Here is a 16,382-nt window from a genome sequence, read left to right on the forward strand (position 1 = left end):
TGGGATCCTGAGACAGAAGAAGACGTGAGGTAAAAACTAGGGAAATCTCAATAAAGCAAGGACTTCAATTATAATGTATCAGTTTTGGTTCATTGTGACAAATGCCCCACACTAATGTAAGAAGTTAATGATAGGGGAATCTGGGAACTCTCTGTACTATCTGTGCAATTTCTCTATAAATCCAAACTGTTCTAAAATAAAACGATTATTTTTTAAAAATGAAAAAAAATTTAGTAAGATATAAACTAACAATGATGTGAAATGATGGCCAATATATAATAAACAAAAGAAGTGTTACTAGATGATATCCATGCTATGAACTTATTTTTGTTTTAAAAATATACATATATGTATTTTATTACCAAAATGTTAACCTCTGAGTGGTAGAATTACTAGTGATTTTCACCACCCCCTTTATACTTTTCTGTATTATCTGATTTTATTCTTTCCACTAAGCATTGACTACCTTGAACATTGAGCCTTCTATAATCTTATAAACTATAAACAAAGTTATTATTTTTTTTTTTTTTGGAAAAAGGCATACCGCACAGGATTAATATGACTACTCCTTGGTTCAAAATAATATGCACTTATAAAAGTAAATTTCACTTTTTCAAGAGGAAATTTTTTTTTAAAGATTTATTTATTTGAGAGTGAGCAGGGGGAGGGGCAGAGAGAGAGGGAGACAAGCAGACTCCCCACTGAGCAAGGAGCCAATGTGGGGCTCTTTCCCAGGACCCTGAGGTCATGACCTGAGCCGAAACCAAGAGTTAGACGCTTAACTGCTTAACTGACTGGTCACCCAGGTGCCCCAAGGAGAAATAATTTAAAAGTCAGTACAGAAAAGTGAATGAAAGCATGAAATTTAACCAGACTTCGCTTAAATTCCTGGTTTCACCACCTACTATTCGTATGACCTTGGGCAGTTCAACAACCTCCCTCAATGTCCTCATTTTTATAGTGGGAAATATGTCATACAACAAACCTATTGTTCTGCAGAACTTCCCTAACATTTATTTACTTGTCAAAGTAAACATACATTATATATTGTATATGAATGGATAGTATATAAAACCTATTTCATAACATCAAATTTTATTAGAAAGAATTACACTAGCAGTAGCAAAGAGTTCAATGTATGTCAAGAGCCTGGCCCTACTGAGGATCCATAATGGTAACCATTATTCTTATTGGTAATGATAAATAAAAACCAAGAAAAAAATAAAACACTATTTGAAAAATTTAGTTTTGGGACGCGTGGGTGGCCCAGTCAGTTAAGCATCTGCCTTTGGCTCAGGTCATGATCCCAGGGTCCTAGGATCGAGCCCGTCATCGGGCTCCCTGCTCAGCGGGGAGCCTGCTTCTCCCTCTGCCTGCTGCTCTCCCAGCTTGCATGTTCTCTCTCAATCTCTCCCTGACAAATAAATAAAATCTTTTAAAAAAATTTTAGTTTCTCTAAGAATGTAACAGGGACAAAACAATAAAAGACAAAACCGTACCTCAGCTCATTCTACATCATCTGCAGCAGTTTCCCAAATATCTCTCCTAACTAAATATTTATTATGGGGATTAAACATGTTATTGTTAACATGCTCACAGACCTGAGAATCTTCCAGAGAATCAAGTGAAAGCCACTTTTCTCATCATAACCAACTTAAACTAAGCTTTGGAATATTAATACATCAAGTCTCCCTTTCTACGGAAATCGTTTCCCTATCTATGACTGTAATGTCAATACAAATAAGTACCAGCCATAAGATACAAACTAAACTTATTTAAATCTCTTGATTGTAAATAATGAACTTTAATAGAGAAGCTCTAAACAAGACATATATTTTGATCTGTAACAAAATTCTGGGCTGGTTGTTTTATCTCAGTACTGTTATCTTTAAATCACAATATGATAGACGAGTCTAATCATGCTACGACTTAGTGGACTTTTATAACAAGGCCAAACAACCCTAATCAGAAGAATCAATTTGTTTCATCAAATGAAAAGTTTACCCAGCCTGATTTATCATATAGGCTAGGACACAGACCCTTATCTTAAAGACCTGTTCATTTAGGAAAAAATTAATCAACCATGAACAAAGTCGTATTAAATTATTATGCCAATATTTTCTACTACATAAGAAAATGCACACTGTTCAGTTTGGTTCTTTTAAAGGAAGTTAATTTAAACACCTTTTAAAATAACAAAAACATAGATACAATTCGGGAAATCTATTCAGGTTGGTATATATAATCCAGTGTTGGGACTACACCTATACAAAGACTAATTTTATAACATATTCAAAAGTTTCTGGCCCCAATTAAGTCTTACCCAACTTTCCCAAAAGCAGTCATTACAAAGACCTATTCCAATGATGTCGATACTCTTGCTAAATACTTTAGAAGCCTGTGGCACACTTTTGTCAAATATGTTTAATGGAACAAATTTTAAATTCTTTGAGAACAGATCTGATTTATGGGAATAGACAACTGTCACTGAGAACTACAATTGGCAAATAGATCAAATAACCTTCTTTTGGCTTAAAAAAAAAAAGAGACTGACTACAAGGTTTTGAGTAAGTTTAGTTTTCTTAAAAACTATTAAAAGCAAATTTAAAATGGGAATTCCAAGCATTCTGAGCAGCAATATTATCTATGCAATGAGAGTATAATCCTATATCATGTTCTCCAAATTCTAAGTAATAATTGAATAAAGGACCATACTAGTACCTCCTATATATTATCTCAGTTAATCCATATAACAATCCTAGATAATCATCACTATTTCAAGGGGAAGACACTGAGTCTGAGTGCCTTGAGTAACCTGCCCAGGTAATAAGGGAGATACCAGCAATTACATCACAGTCAGAATTTATAAACAATATATACACACAGTTACATACGTATTTTTTCTGACTTTTTTAGGTTTTTGACCTACACAATTGGGCTGTTCCTGTAACAGCTTCTAAATATGTGTATTTTAGCATTTGCCACACTGTACTGCAATCATGCACTTACCAATTTTTCCTACTCAACTATGAGCTTCCAGAGAGAACAGACTATACTTTGTTCATCTCTGTAATCCCAGAACATAGTCCTGTATCTTAGCACATCTACATAAATTTCTTTTTAGTAGCTTATCCATGGTTCTGATGTTATTTTTACTAGCTAGCTGCTCACAGGTGGTGAATATTACAGAAACATTATCAGACCAGTAGCCATTCCTTCAGCTTCAAGATGCCCAACCACCACCACCACAATTAGAGAAGGCACAGGCAGAAAGAATGTTCCATACAATCAACCCGTTTGTATGGTTATTCTTAAAATCTGAAGCACTACATTACGTGCTGTATAGGGCTCTTCTTTTTTTTAAGTTTCATAAAGCTGCATCTACACTTACATTAGTCTACTTCCAGTAGTTCATACACACTATAGAAAACTCAATTACAGGATCGTTCCACATTCGTAGTACATAAAAAATTATGAAAAAAATGTGAGACAACATAAATCATCAACAGCATAAAATAAGTTTGCCAATAAGCTACCTTTTCATTATAACATGACTACAGAGTCCAGACGGGCAAAACCATACAATTTATGTGCTTTAACACACAAGAAACTAACAGAGTTGGATATTAACGGCATTTTTGAGAATGTTACAGTGTAATTATAAAATGACACAGGTTAATATTTAAGGTGACATCAAGTCTCTCAAAATAAAATGAATATTTACAAGATTAAGTTTCTGTTTTGTTAAACATTAAATAAAAGTGTTGGAACTTAAATGGAAATGTAAAAATACAGATGATCTAGTACTAAAACTAGTTAACAAAATTACTGGTATTTTTCATTCTATTAGGGGACCTTTTACCTAAAAAATGTTAAAGCATGTGGTTTGTGTTTTCAGTCTTCTTTCCAGTTCTAGAAATTGACTATGACTCCTTTTCTAGTATTTACCTTTCTCTTCCCACCTTCCACCCACTCTCCAAATCTGGTTTGGATGTCTTCTTTAATCTTTCAAAACAAGGGAGTGAATTCAAATGTCATGAACTCTTGGATAAAGAGTTAAAATGACAGCATCATATGACTATCCTGACCCTCTTTGAAGTAACATTAGTCTTCTAGAATACCAATCTAATTCTTAGAAGCAGAAAACACAGGAAGCTCAATGTTCCAAGAAAAGTTAATAATAATTGATTCATCCTGGCTACCCAGGAAATACACAGCAAGGATCTGTGTTCTATGCAAATACTGACAACAAATCCATCTAGTAATACCTACCACCCGGGGACAAGAAAAATATAAAAAGAACTCACAAGGCAAATGAACAATGACTATAAAGTACAGAAAGAAAACATCAGCCATTAAGAGATGAGAAGGGATCAGAGTTGCATGAAACACAACAAACCAGGGAGCTTATACTGACAGAGGTAGACCGGGGCTATGGAAGAGACGAGATAACCACTGATGGGATAGGAGAGTGGGATGCAAGTGGACAGGAAGTGAGATGGACACAGGTGAGGGGTAAAACAGGCAGGAGCTAGAGATGACAGGAGCTGAATTACAAGAGATAACAACAAAAGACTGGAGGCAATGGAGTAGGAAGGAGGCCCAGCCAAGGAAATAGAGGGTAAGGAGAACAGAAATCACTTTCAATGGGAGGCTGAATCATGGAAAAGACAGGAAGTAGGCAAAACACAGATACTAAGCAAGAAATTATGGACAGATGGAAAAAAAATGTAAAAGTGACACTAGGTGATAAACAGATAAGGTAGAAAGGAGAAAAAAGGGTGAAGCAAATAGGCTTACTAGGGAAGGACATATTTATAAAAAAGATGGTTTCTGGAATTTCAGTTTATTCAATTAAAATTTAAAAGCTGCTCTTCTGCTTATATTTCTCTCTTTTGGGTAAAACCTGATTCATAAGAATAGAGGTTTCCTCAATTTACAAAGAAGAAAATTGTGGATCAGGTCAACTGACTCAGTTGCAAAAGTAAGAAGAGTTGAAAACAGTAAAATTTACTGTTAATGATCTTAGTTCTAAGCCACAAACTAATTTTTACACTGACAATGTGAATATACACATTAATGACCTTAATGACCAAATGCTTCATTTGTTAAGTACAAAAGCTTTCTCTCCTGCTTCATTTGTTAATTACAAAAGCACACTCTCCCTCTCTCTTTCTGCACTTACCAGCATTTGGAGAAATCCCTGCTTCTTACTACTTTCCCCAAAAAAGAAAGGGCAGAGTAAGAAGGTAACACTTGCATCAATATTGCTACAAAAAAGTTTGATAGAGGTTTAAAACAAGTTTAAAACAGTAATGGTTAAAAGATGTTGTAAATTTTCTATAAATTTCTATGATCCATGTTATTCTGGTCTCCTAGATAACTAAAAACACAACACAGAGATCATCCTTCATTTCCATCTAACAAGAGTAGAGGAAAACCAAACATTGAACAAGAATATAAAAATAGTTAAGAAGAGCAAATCTGAAAACGAATGGAAAATTATTCTATTCTTGATCTTAGAAAATAACATAGGGTAGGACAGAACCATAACAAAGGTCTATTTATGAAGATATAATTCTTATTTTTTAAACCAAAAAAAATATGGTCATTAGATCTTCAGGCTAAAAAAATTGTGCAAGAAAAAGCAGGCACACAGAGAGGCTGAGAGCAGATAAAAGAAGATGGATCCAAAGCCGCAAAGACTGTGAACAAGCAGCAGCACATTATGAAGAAGCAATTCATCAACATCCTGTCCCTTTAGTAATTACCGAGCCGAAGCTGGTTTCTGGGGCCGTTCCCATTTCTCCTACCATAGCTACTAGTTCTCTATCCACATGAAATAAAACTCTGTTCATGAGGGGACTACCAGCTATCGCAGTAGAGAAAAATAACTCAAATATTATACACAAAAGCAGCTGGGTTAACAGAGGTACTGTAAGAAACATGTAGATATGTGCTAGAGTCTTTCACTCCTCTTTTCAGAACTATCTTCTTTCAACTCCTCAAAAATCCTAAATGATATTGGGGTCACTTCTTGAAATCTGCCTTTTCTTCTTCTTTATTATTATTTTTTTTTTTTACCATTCTTCCACGAGTAACTTAATGAGTCCCTTGGCCATACAGTCCGTTCACAGGCATCACGAACACATTATTATCGACTTCTGGGAATGGATGCTGCTCCACCGGCTTTAGGAGACTTCTTGAAGGAACAAACCTGGTTCTTTGGTCTCTGTTGAGGACATGCTCAAAGTAGGAATTCTCTCTCATACTCAAAGATGACATGGAAGCCAAACTGTGCTGTTTCCAAAGTAAGACGCCTTTAAAAAAAATTTTACAAAAGTTAAAAATCAACCAGATTTTAAAAACACAAAACTCTAATAAAGCAGCACAAATTCTCACACAGTATTACATTTTACCTAAGACTGAAAAATAAGTAATTTAAATAAAAAAATTTTAACCTTTCACTTCAGCTTTAAATATACTATATTTTCAAAAAACTTTAACAGCATCACAAAGTACACAATAAAAAAATACTGCAAATAATGGACAATTCCTGAAATTAATACAAAAATATCTGTTAAAATTATAAAGAAATTCTGGTGATTGACATTTTAATCTTTACCATGGCCAGGACAGAAGACAAGCTTTGAGAAAACACAATCTTGCTGCATTCGTGTATTACTTAGAAATTGTATGAACAAGCATAGTTTATATTAAGCTGTAAAAAGAGCTACTGAATTGACTTGGAAAGTATCTTCCAGCCATAAAATTCTGAAATTACATGCTATCTGGTGATACAATCTTGGTACCACTGAACCAGCTCTAGGCAAGCCATCTGACTTTGCCCCAATTTTCTTATCTATAAGATACAAGGCTGGAACTTACAGGGGGAGGCGGGCACTAGGATCACTTGAGGATGGTTTAAAATACAGATGCCCAGGCCCACCTCTAAAGAATCTGAATCTCTAGGGTTAGGCTAACATATCTGTTACTTTCAAAATAAACCCAGTCATTCTGATGTACTCCTACTTAAAGAACCACCGCACTAGATCAGTGCTGGCTCACATTCAGGATCCAGCTCTACAACCCTAAAATTCATCAAATGGGGCAGTAGAGATTTTATTAAATTACCCCTTACTGATAGAACTAAAATAAATGAATCAGTGCTTCATTTTCTCTTTCCCTAAAACCCCCCATTAGAGAAGAACCTGAAATTAAGATTAAAGCTAACATGTCAATCGGATAAACACTTCAACATAGATTATTTTAACTCCAATTATTTCCTGGGATGTTTAAACAGAACACAACGGTGTGACAATATCCATAGTTCTAAGTTGCTTCTCTGATAGGCCATCCCAAAATATGTGCTGATATTAAAGTGACAAGAGCAGGTCATTGCTTCACTGACTCAAATTACAAAGCTATCCCCAAGACAAACAACATGACCTCCTGCCCAGCAGAAAGGACCTGTAACACAGGATACTATACCTGCAGAGCGTGTGTCCTCCCTGGCTGCAGCTAACCGGGTTTGTGGCCCATGCTTCATTCAAGGGCACTTCCTCCTCTGATTCCTGGACAGTGGGGGTGCTGATGTATGTACGCCCCTATCTCTGCAGTCGTTTAGATTCAGTGACTGTTGATGCCCAACACCCCCAAAACAATACTGTCAGCTCCTGACAAAAGGGACACAAAAGTGGGTTTTCAGAGAATCCCATTTTTCTTCATCTTGCTGGCTTTTGTTGGCAGCCCCTCATCCAATTCCACACAGCTTCAGAATGCTTCACTCCAGGTCTGTCACCCAATCAACAGCACAATTTTTACATTTTTTTTTCCAGCAAAGAAATATTTCTTGGTTTGAAGAGGTCTCCTGGCCCCAACAGTGTTCTCTACTGCCCAAGACAAGCTGAAAAAGCGGATTGAGATTCCACGTAACAACAAAGCAAATGGACAGAAGTGCACAGGAAACTTTCAGTAACACTCACTTCCTGGTAAATTACTACCACTAGGGATGAAATCTATAAGTGTTTAAAAAAGAAAAGCAGTAAGACATCAAGTATCATTCAGTATTATATTTCACAGAAGTTTTTTGACACTAAATTAATAAACAGTCACCGTCCTATGTCCTGCTGAATCACTGTCCTAGAATTCAATACCTACGAAGAGTTATAATCCTCATTCAGCTCTGAGATTCAAAATTCAGTTTCTGTCCCCTTGCCTTTAGTCATTTCAAACCACAATGCCCCGTAACCATTTGTCAACCACTTGTATTTGGAAAGTCCACAGCATTGTTTCTACAGCACATTCACTGCAATCTTTTATGCTACTCTGAAATTTGAAAGAGAGTCTTTTACAGTTGAAAAAGTAGTGTCAACTTTTAGATCTCTCTTTAATAAAGTAAATTTCCCACAGAAATAACACTGACTGGGGGGCCAGACCACCTAGGTTCATAGTCAGTCTCCCTACTTACTATTTGCATTGTGATCTTGGGCAAGTGACTTAATTACCCTGCTGCACCTCAGTTTCCTCATTTTAAAAAAAGGGGATTCTAACTGTACCTATTACTTCAAAAGATTGTTACAAGATTACAGGCAAAGGCTCCTGGAACAGTATCTGGCACATTTAAGCACTATATAAATGTTAGCTCTTATTATTACTTTGTTTCCTTTAGCTACAAATTCTCATACTGTTTCACATGTGTACACAATGTTTGCCTACTAAAATACTACCTACTTGAAGATTAGAACCACATTTTCAGTACCTCTGACATTTCCCCTATGGTATCTAATATTCACTCAATAAGTAAATAAACCTACTCTGCACATATTGTTATACTGGATAAACAAGGAAACATAGTACCTTATAAATATATATTCTCTGCCCTCGAGTAGCCTCTATTTTAGGTGGGGAAACAAAATACGGAAAAGCTTATATAACAGTATAAAGCCATAAAAGATTAAATGCCAAAGTATGTGGCATAAACATCTAACATTCAAAGGGCTTATTGTGGGCTGCAGATTCTGTGGAGAAGGTAAAGCTGGAGTGGCCCGGCCCCTAAACTGAAGTGGGATCTTCAGTAGTGAAAAGAAAAGAGGATTCCAATGTATTCTTGTTCATTCCACAAATAGTCACTGCATACCTTCCATATGCCAGGCTGTGTTCCAGGTTCTGGAGCTACGGCAATGAGGGACAGAAAAGATCCCTGCACTCTGGAGCTTTAAAGGGCACTCCACGTGATAGCCAAGTTTTGAAGGAATGAGAAGAGCTTGTCTCCCAAAACGATGAAACCACACTGCTTAAATGCCTTACAAACAGGAGCCAATGCTGGCATTAGGGTCGCTCTGACTTTCCAACAACGACAAACATACAGAAATGGCTGATGTGAAAAAATTCAGTAACTTTCATGTACTGTATTCTAAATGTTCCACTGTTTATAAAACACATCAAAGGGATATTCTCCATATTTCTGGACACAAATAACATACAAGAGATTTTAAACACATAGAGTTAATACTACCGGAATGTTTCCATAACAGAGGCCATTGGAGGCCCAGTTCCTAAACTTTGCCCAAATGAAAAGCCTTATATTAATGCTTTGCTGTATACCCTTGAGCTTTGTCTCCACCCCCAGTCTACCCCCTGCCTTTCTTTACTTGATCTACTAGCAGCTGCCCACAAATATCAAATATCTACTAGGAAAGTGCCTGAAGATGCATGTGGTGACAAGATGACAAGAATCAGTCAGTCACGATGAGTGGAAATATTAACTCCAAAAGAAAATATGTGCATTTTTTTCTTCTTATATCCTTCCATTGAAGACAGCTCTCCACTTATCCCCTCCCCAAAGAAAAGGCCTGGAGGTAAAGGAGCCCTCTTATAAATACTGACTGGCAAAACATTCCCAATCTCTTCCTCTCCAACGATGGGCCACTAGAATCAGGAGACAGGTTAAATCCAATATGCTCTCATCACAAATAAGACGCATTTCCAAGCACCTCCCCTGTCCTCTCCAGTCCTTTTCAACTACTTCTACTCTCACAAGATGCAAACTGTTAGACCTCACTATCATTCTCATCATTGTTATGCTTATACAAATCATTACATTGTATTTTTGGAAACAGTCAAACTTCTTGATTAAGGAAGTCAAAACTACTCAACTAAATACAATCAAAAATGTTAACTTCTTAATGCACAAAATACTGGACTCCAAACTGCTTATGATACTTAGAGGCAAAATGAAAAATTAGGTAGAGACCCTACAATGCAGATAATCTAACATTCTTCATATACCCACAAATGTTAGACTCATCAACAAAGTAATAACCAACCAGCTGATTTTTATTTCCTTGGTCTGGTATTGGAGAATTACCCTTCCTGTTTCATTGTCATTTGTCAACCCCTAATTAGGAATGCCACTTAGAAAAAATATGGTAGGAGGGAGCCTTTCAGAAGGGCCATTATGGCTTACCCAACATTCACCTTCTTCCAATGTCCAAGAATAGCCTGTTTATTGGATGATGATGGCGTGTTATGGGAACTTGGATAAATGAAACACAGTGCTTTAGAAACTATTGAATCCCCAAATAAAGAGACTACTTGCAGTTCTATGCAATTTTAAAGCCATCTTCCAACTTGAAAAATACATTAATTTACTCAATGAGTCACTTTATATTGCCAACACCCTTTTTCACAAAAGCAGAAACAGAAGTAATTAATGTACATACTCCACATTTGGACCTATTCAAAGCAAACCCACGTATTCAAAAATTTTTGAGCAACCTATGCTTATGCAAAAGTTACCCCAGAAGATTAAATGAGATAAAGCATGTACCATTTGGCACAGGCCTTGCAAACCGTCAGTACTCAACACTACCCATTATTGTTCCTAATTCTTCCAACGTCAGAGTCAAACATATATATATAAGGCAATATATGATAATGTATATATAATGCATAAAAACTAACATGCATTAATACTGTAAATAAAGCTAGTACCTTATTGTACCAAGTAAAGCTCTTCAGACAAAGGTGAGCTTAATTGTAACAGAAAGAGCCACAAAAAAGGTAGAGAAAACTTGCTAAGGGATTTGGGCTAAATGTTAGCTCTTACCTCTGCTTATTAAGTCTACAACGTCTACAACGTCTAAGACGAATTATACTTAGCAGTCAGCTGACCCTAGAGAACTAGCTCAACATAAACAGCTAAGACCTCAAGCATGTGGACAAGTGACCATTTACTCCCAAGGCTGCTACCAACTGCTGAAATCTGATTACTTCAATACTGACGCTGAAATCCTGCATAAATTCATTACCTGTCTTATGCTAGAAAATATATTTTTCAAGTCCCTATACACAACTTTTTTTTTTAAGACACAAAAATCATTTCAACTGACAATACTGCAGCATCCTGGGGACATCCAGTTTTTAAAACACCTCAACAGTCTCAGCCACGCATCATTCATTATGACAGGGGAAATGGAAAGACAATTTGGAGAGCATACGCTTTCTTAGGTATCAAAGTAAATATTAAAAGTAACTCTATGCCCTCATTACGAAAAACAATCTTCGTGTTTCCCAGCTTACTCCCGATTCGTGGGACAATGCACATTCTCCCCCTCCCACGCTTTCAGTCACGCCCGGGCGCGCCGAAGTGGGGCGGGAAGAAGCACGGAACTCCCGGGTAATGACCTGTCCCGGCTACTTCTCGCCCGGTTTTGGCACACCACAGCTACACCCACGTGGACTTCCAGGCGGGGGCGGCGAGACCCACGGCCATCACCAACGCCCGGCGCCCCGGGCCCGCCCAGCCCTCCCGCGAGGGCTCCGGGCTCGGGGCCGGGGACTCGCGGAGGGCTGGGGGGGGGGGGGCACGGCGGTGACGCGCCGCGGGGGGAGGGGAAGGGAGCCCGGCTCCACTCACGCGCCCGGGGGCGGCACCGGAGCCGTCGCTGCGTCGCTCCCGTTCAAAAACTGAAAAGGGGGGCGGGGGGAAAGACCTGGCTCCTCGTTTCATCCGGAAACCGGCGGGCCGGCAGGAAATGACGAAGGCAGAGGTTGTCCAGGTCCGTTCGGTAACCGGGTCCCGCGCGTCCGGCCCCGACTCGGGGGGGAAAGAGCCCCGAGCGGAGTAGCCTGGCCGCGTGCCGCCTCCGGAGCCAGCAGCGTGAGTGGACCCGCGTCTCCGCGCCTCCCGGGCCCGAGGCGGGGCCGCGTCACCGGCCCCGCCCCCCCGCCCGCGCGCCGCCCCGCCCCGCCGGCGCCTCGCGGGGGAAGGGAGGGACCGCTGCCCGCCGCGCGCCCCCAGCCCCGGCCTCTGAGGCTCCTACACGTGCAGCCAGTGCTCCGAGCCTCTCGGGGTCGTAAGGAATAGTAGGGCTCCGAGTGCCAGAGATGCAGACAACACACCGAAGCAGCCGCGTGGCAACGCGAGCAGGGGTGGGGGCGAGACGGCCCCGGGGCGGCTGGAGTTTAGCGCGAGTGTTTTTAAGATTCCGCAGGTGATTCCGCAGCCTGCGAGCGGCGGAAACGCAAAAGATGTCCCAGCAGCTCTGGAGGCTTACTGTGGTCACTTACCGGGAGGGGATTATGTTTTATACCCGCGCGACTGGATTTCTTTCCGGGAGGAGCGGGTGTCCCAGAACCGGGGTCACGACTGGGAAGGGTTCAGGTTTGGGAGTCCGTTACATATGACAACCCTAGCCTGTGCAACTTTGGGCAAGTTACATAACCACCACTACCACCTTCCCGGTTTCTTCTGTAAAATGGAATTCAGTGCCTCCCAGCAGGGTGGTTACAAAAATTAAGTATGTGGACTGCCCTACTCATAAACCCACAAATTGCCGTCTTCCTCATGGTTGAAGGCCTGTTACCTTGTACCCTTCTGCTTTAGGAACCCGAACCTTCAGTGTTTCAGAGGACAGAGAAAGAAAATTACATTTATTCAGTGGATTGTGTTGTAAGGAACTGTATAAGTGATTCTAATCTGAATTTGTATTAAGATAGCAAAGGTCTAAGAGACAAAAATGATAATATTTAAGGCATAATGACAAGTGATACTCAATTTTAGAACCACCTAGACATGGTATTAGGAACCTAAAATCAGGAAACTGATTTTAGAACTTATGATATAGTCACTTGATCCCTGGAAAATTTTCTCCTAGTTCTCAACCTAAAAGTTTATCAAATTAAACCAAGCCCTAATTGCCATATTATGGGAACTCTGTCTCTGGATACTAATGTTTTAGTTGGGTCTTAATTCAGCTCCTTACTGAAATGGTTCAGGCATTAGTGTCCAGGAAAAATATGTGAAAAATGTTCAGTTTTCTCAAAAGAGCCCTGAATGACGATCCAAGCACATGGCTAGCTACGTTAGTGATCTTGCTGAAGCATTAACTTGCCAGGAATGAACCATTGTAATGCCCCTGGGCATTTTGCTTTAGAAGAAGGCTGTGGTGGTATGAAGTAACTGCTTAGCAAGTGTGTATGTGACACTTGGTTAGACTGTAGCGTGCTAGGTGACGGTCAGAGTTCAGGCCACATGTGGGCCATGGGTCTGTACTATGACTCTGGACAAGGCCATTCCTTATTTCTGGCAGTCTAGCAAAGTCATGCCATTGGTCATGATGGAGGACTGGGCAGGAAAGGCCTACCCTCGGTGCAAATCTTTCACAACTACAGTACTAAAAATAATTCAAGTGCGTGTCCCTGGAACTGTGGGATGGTAGTGTCATTGCATACCAATGATGTTGTATAATACATGTTGTTTAATTCATGTTAAAATTTTACCATTCTGGGTCACTGGTAATTCAAAATCCTTCTCTAAATACAATTCAAGACTGGCATATTTGTAGCAGGATGAAGACAAGCCCTGTAGGAATATCCCTCTTTTTAAGTGGCCCATGAACAGAATTTTGTGAGAAATTGAAGCAAGAAATTAACCTGGCTCAGATCCATTCAGGTGTTAGAAAACAAGTAGGAAACACTTCCGTGATTTGTCAGGTAAAGGACACCTGCAAAATGTTCTAGTGGCCATTGCTGTATGTTCCCTGTTTCTTCCTGAGTTTAATAGCTCCCAATCCTGAAACCTACCACCCTTGTGGCATAATCGTCAGTGTCCTTCTGCAGCATCTCAAATCAGACATCCAAAGTCATCTCTCTTTGCCAAAAACACATTCGTTGTTGTTACTTTTCAGCATGAGTAAAATTCTAGATTCCATAAATCATAAAGACAATTATAATGTCTTGTCGTCCAAAAGTTTCCATTTCTAAAATAGGCTGATTACTTACTATGAATCATAATGTTACTTTCAGAGAAACTCGAGCTCAGTTTTAAGGAATAAGAATTAAAACTGTGAATATACCAAATCTCCTTGTGTCTCCCACTCTCTTTTTTTTTTTTTTTTTTATTTATTTGTGAGAGAGAGAATGAGAGACAGAGAGCATGAGAGGGAAGAGGGTCAGAGGGAGAAGCAGACTCCCTGCTGAGCAGGGAGCCCGATGTGGGACTCGATCCCGGGACTCCAGGATCATGACCCGAGCCGAAGGCAGTCGCTTAACCAACTGAGCCACCCAGGTGCCCTTTTTAATTTTTTTTATTTTTATTTTTTTTATTTATTTGTCCCACTCTCTTAAAAAAAAAAAAAAGAAAATCCGTAGCCAGTCTTTAATATCAAGGAATTGGGTATGGTGTGATGTTTAAATAATATTTAGATCTTGCATGTATAAATTTTTATGATTTAAAGTAAATTCTGTTTTTATTATTACTTGGCTAATTTTTTTACAAGACCAATCTTTATATTCATCAGACACCAATAGGTCTTTTAAAAAGATCACTCTTGACCTCAGTGTCTAGAGTTTAAGTTAAATGATCATTCATGATACTCACTTTATCATAAATGAATACAATATGTCCCCAAACATCTGACAAAAACTTCAGATGTCAGAACAGGGAAAACATGCCACCTGGCTTAGGAGCAAACTTACGGGAGAATAAGGTAAGCTATAAGAAAGCAGAGGTAAGCTATAAGAAAGCAAACAGACACTGCCCTTAATGTACACTTACTAACTTACTAAGCCAGATCTACATTACAGAACATTTTGGAGGCTTACAGGAGATTGGAAGATATCTTAGTGCAAGAATGTCTGCAATGCCTTCATTGTTGTAGGATGTCTAGAGAAAAATTGCAAAACAATTTCTTGGACATTTCAGATACTTTTTCTTGGAATTAGAAAATGACTGTCTTATTCCTAGAAGCTACAGTACATTGATCACGTATCACTTGTTCAGTTTTTCTCCTCCTCCTTATAGAATGTCTAAAAAAATGCTTTTGGTTTTCTTTCACATGTTAGGTCATTTTACTTATCAGACTTACCTTGTATGTCCAACAGAAGGGAGGAACTTTCTCTTCAAGGAAAAATTCAACTAACTCCAAACACAAAGAGGAAACAATTACTCTTTTACTTGCTATTTGATACGCTTGCTCTTACCACTCTTATTTTCTGTGGGAATGTCCAAAGAATGCGTTTCCTTGAATAGAAGTCACAGCTGTGTAAATAGCAAAAAGTAACTTTTTATCCCATAGCTTCTTTCAAGCGCATTTGGCCAGGAGGCCAAAACTAGATAAAGCTCCGAACGTTTTCCACTTGCCGGGGAGGCTAGTGGAAGAGCATTGCGATGGCTGTCTCATCTTTTCTAGGCTACGGTCATGAGCACAACACGATTTTTTGATATCACAGCCTGTTGTTTGGGTCTGTGTTTTCAAATATTTGGGTGCTTTCATTTGGGTGATAGCTACAGTTCAGAAACTGGGCAATAACATTTCAACCATATATCCTTTCTGTTATCTTTTTGTAATAGGATTTTTAAACTCCAGTTTTCACCTTCATGCAGAAGATAAAATGTTTCCAAATCAAAAATAAGGGGAAATACGTTACACACCCTAGTCATCTAGACCAGGAGTTGGCAAACTTCTTCTTAAAGGGCCAGATTGTAAATATTTTCGGCTTTGAGGGCTGGGAAGCAAAAAGCAAGGATATTGTACAGGTACCTACAGCCATTTAAAATGTGTCCGATTAGAAATGTAAAACCATTCCTAGCCCCTGGGCCATCCAAACACAGGCAGCAGGCTGGAGTTGGCCAGTAGGCCATATGCTTGCCAGCCCTTCTGCAGAGACGGTCGTACCACCACTAACTAAGAGAAACCCTGCTCTCTTCTCTTTCTTCCAGCCCCATGCCTGGAGGTTACGGGGTGATGGCTGACGATGGCTCTATGGATTATAGTGTTCATGAGGCCTGGAACGAAGCCACCAATGTTTACCTGGTAGTAATCCTTGTTAGCTTTGTTCTCTTCATGTATGCCAAGAGGTAAAGTTTTTTTTTGTTG

The 16,382-nt window shown here is 39.2% G+C and overlaps 2 protein-coding genes across 7 annotated transcripts in view; one reads left to right on the forward strand and one right to left on the reverse strand.

The window, feature by feature from the left end:
* The window catches only part of SLC20A2 (solute carrier family 20 member 2), a 102,042-nt gene extending 89,907 nt beyond the window's left edge, over nucleotides 1–12,135 (reverse strand). Inside the window, exons 1-3 of one of the 4 annotated variants that reach the window (XM_081809624.1) lie at nucleotides 11,997–12,133; nucleotides 7,492–7,676; nucleotides 6,218–6,320 (exon numbers count right to left, since the gene is read on the reverse strand). The gene's annotated coding sequence lies outside the window, so the exon portion shown is untranslated. Of the gene's footprint in view, nucleotides 1–6,217; nucleotides 6,321–7,491; nucleotides 7,907–9,139; nucleotides 11,810–11,920 lie in introns of those variants that run through there. The other 3 variants (XM_081809621.1, XM_081809628.1, XM_081809631.1) reach the window with 3 other exon arrangements.
* The window catches only part of SMIM19 (small integral membrane protein 19), an 11,950-nt gene continuing 7,591 nt past the window's right edge, over nucleotides 12,024–16,382 (forward strand). The window contains exons 1-2 of one of the 3 annotated variants that reach the window (XM_081809741.1): nucleotides 12,024–12,163; nucleotides 16,226–16,363. In XM_081809741.1, coding sequence (XP_081665867.1) covers nucleotides 16,230–16,363 — 134 coding nt within the window. In that variant the 5' untranslated portion in view covers nucleotides 12,024–12,163; nucleotides 16,226–16,229. Of the gene's footprint in view, nucleotides 12,164–15,857; nucleotides 16,043–16,225; nucleotides 16,364–16,382 lie in introns of those variants that run through there. The other 2 variants (XM_081809746.1, XM_006735342.3) reach the window with 2 other exon arrangements.

This window comes from Leptonychotes weddellii, chromosome 2 (assembly GCF_054177405.1).
Source record: "Leptonychotes weddellii isolate Sample4059 chromosome 2, ASM5417740v2, whole genome shotgun sequence".
Classification (NCBI taxonomy): domain Eukaryota; kingdom Metazoa; phylum Chordata; class Mammalia; order Carnivora; family Phocidae; genus Leptonychotes; species Leptonychotes weddellii.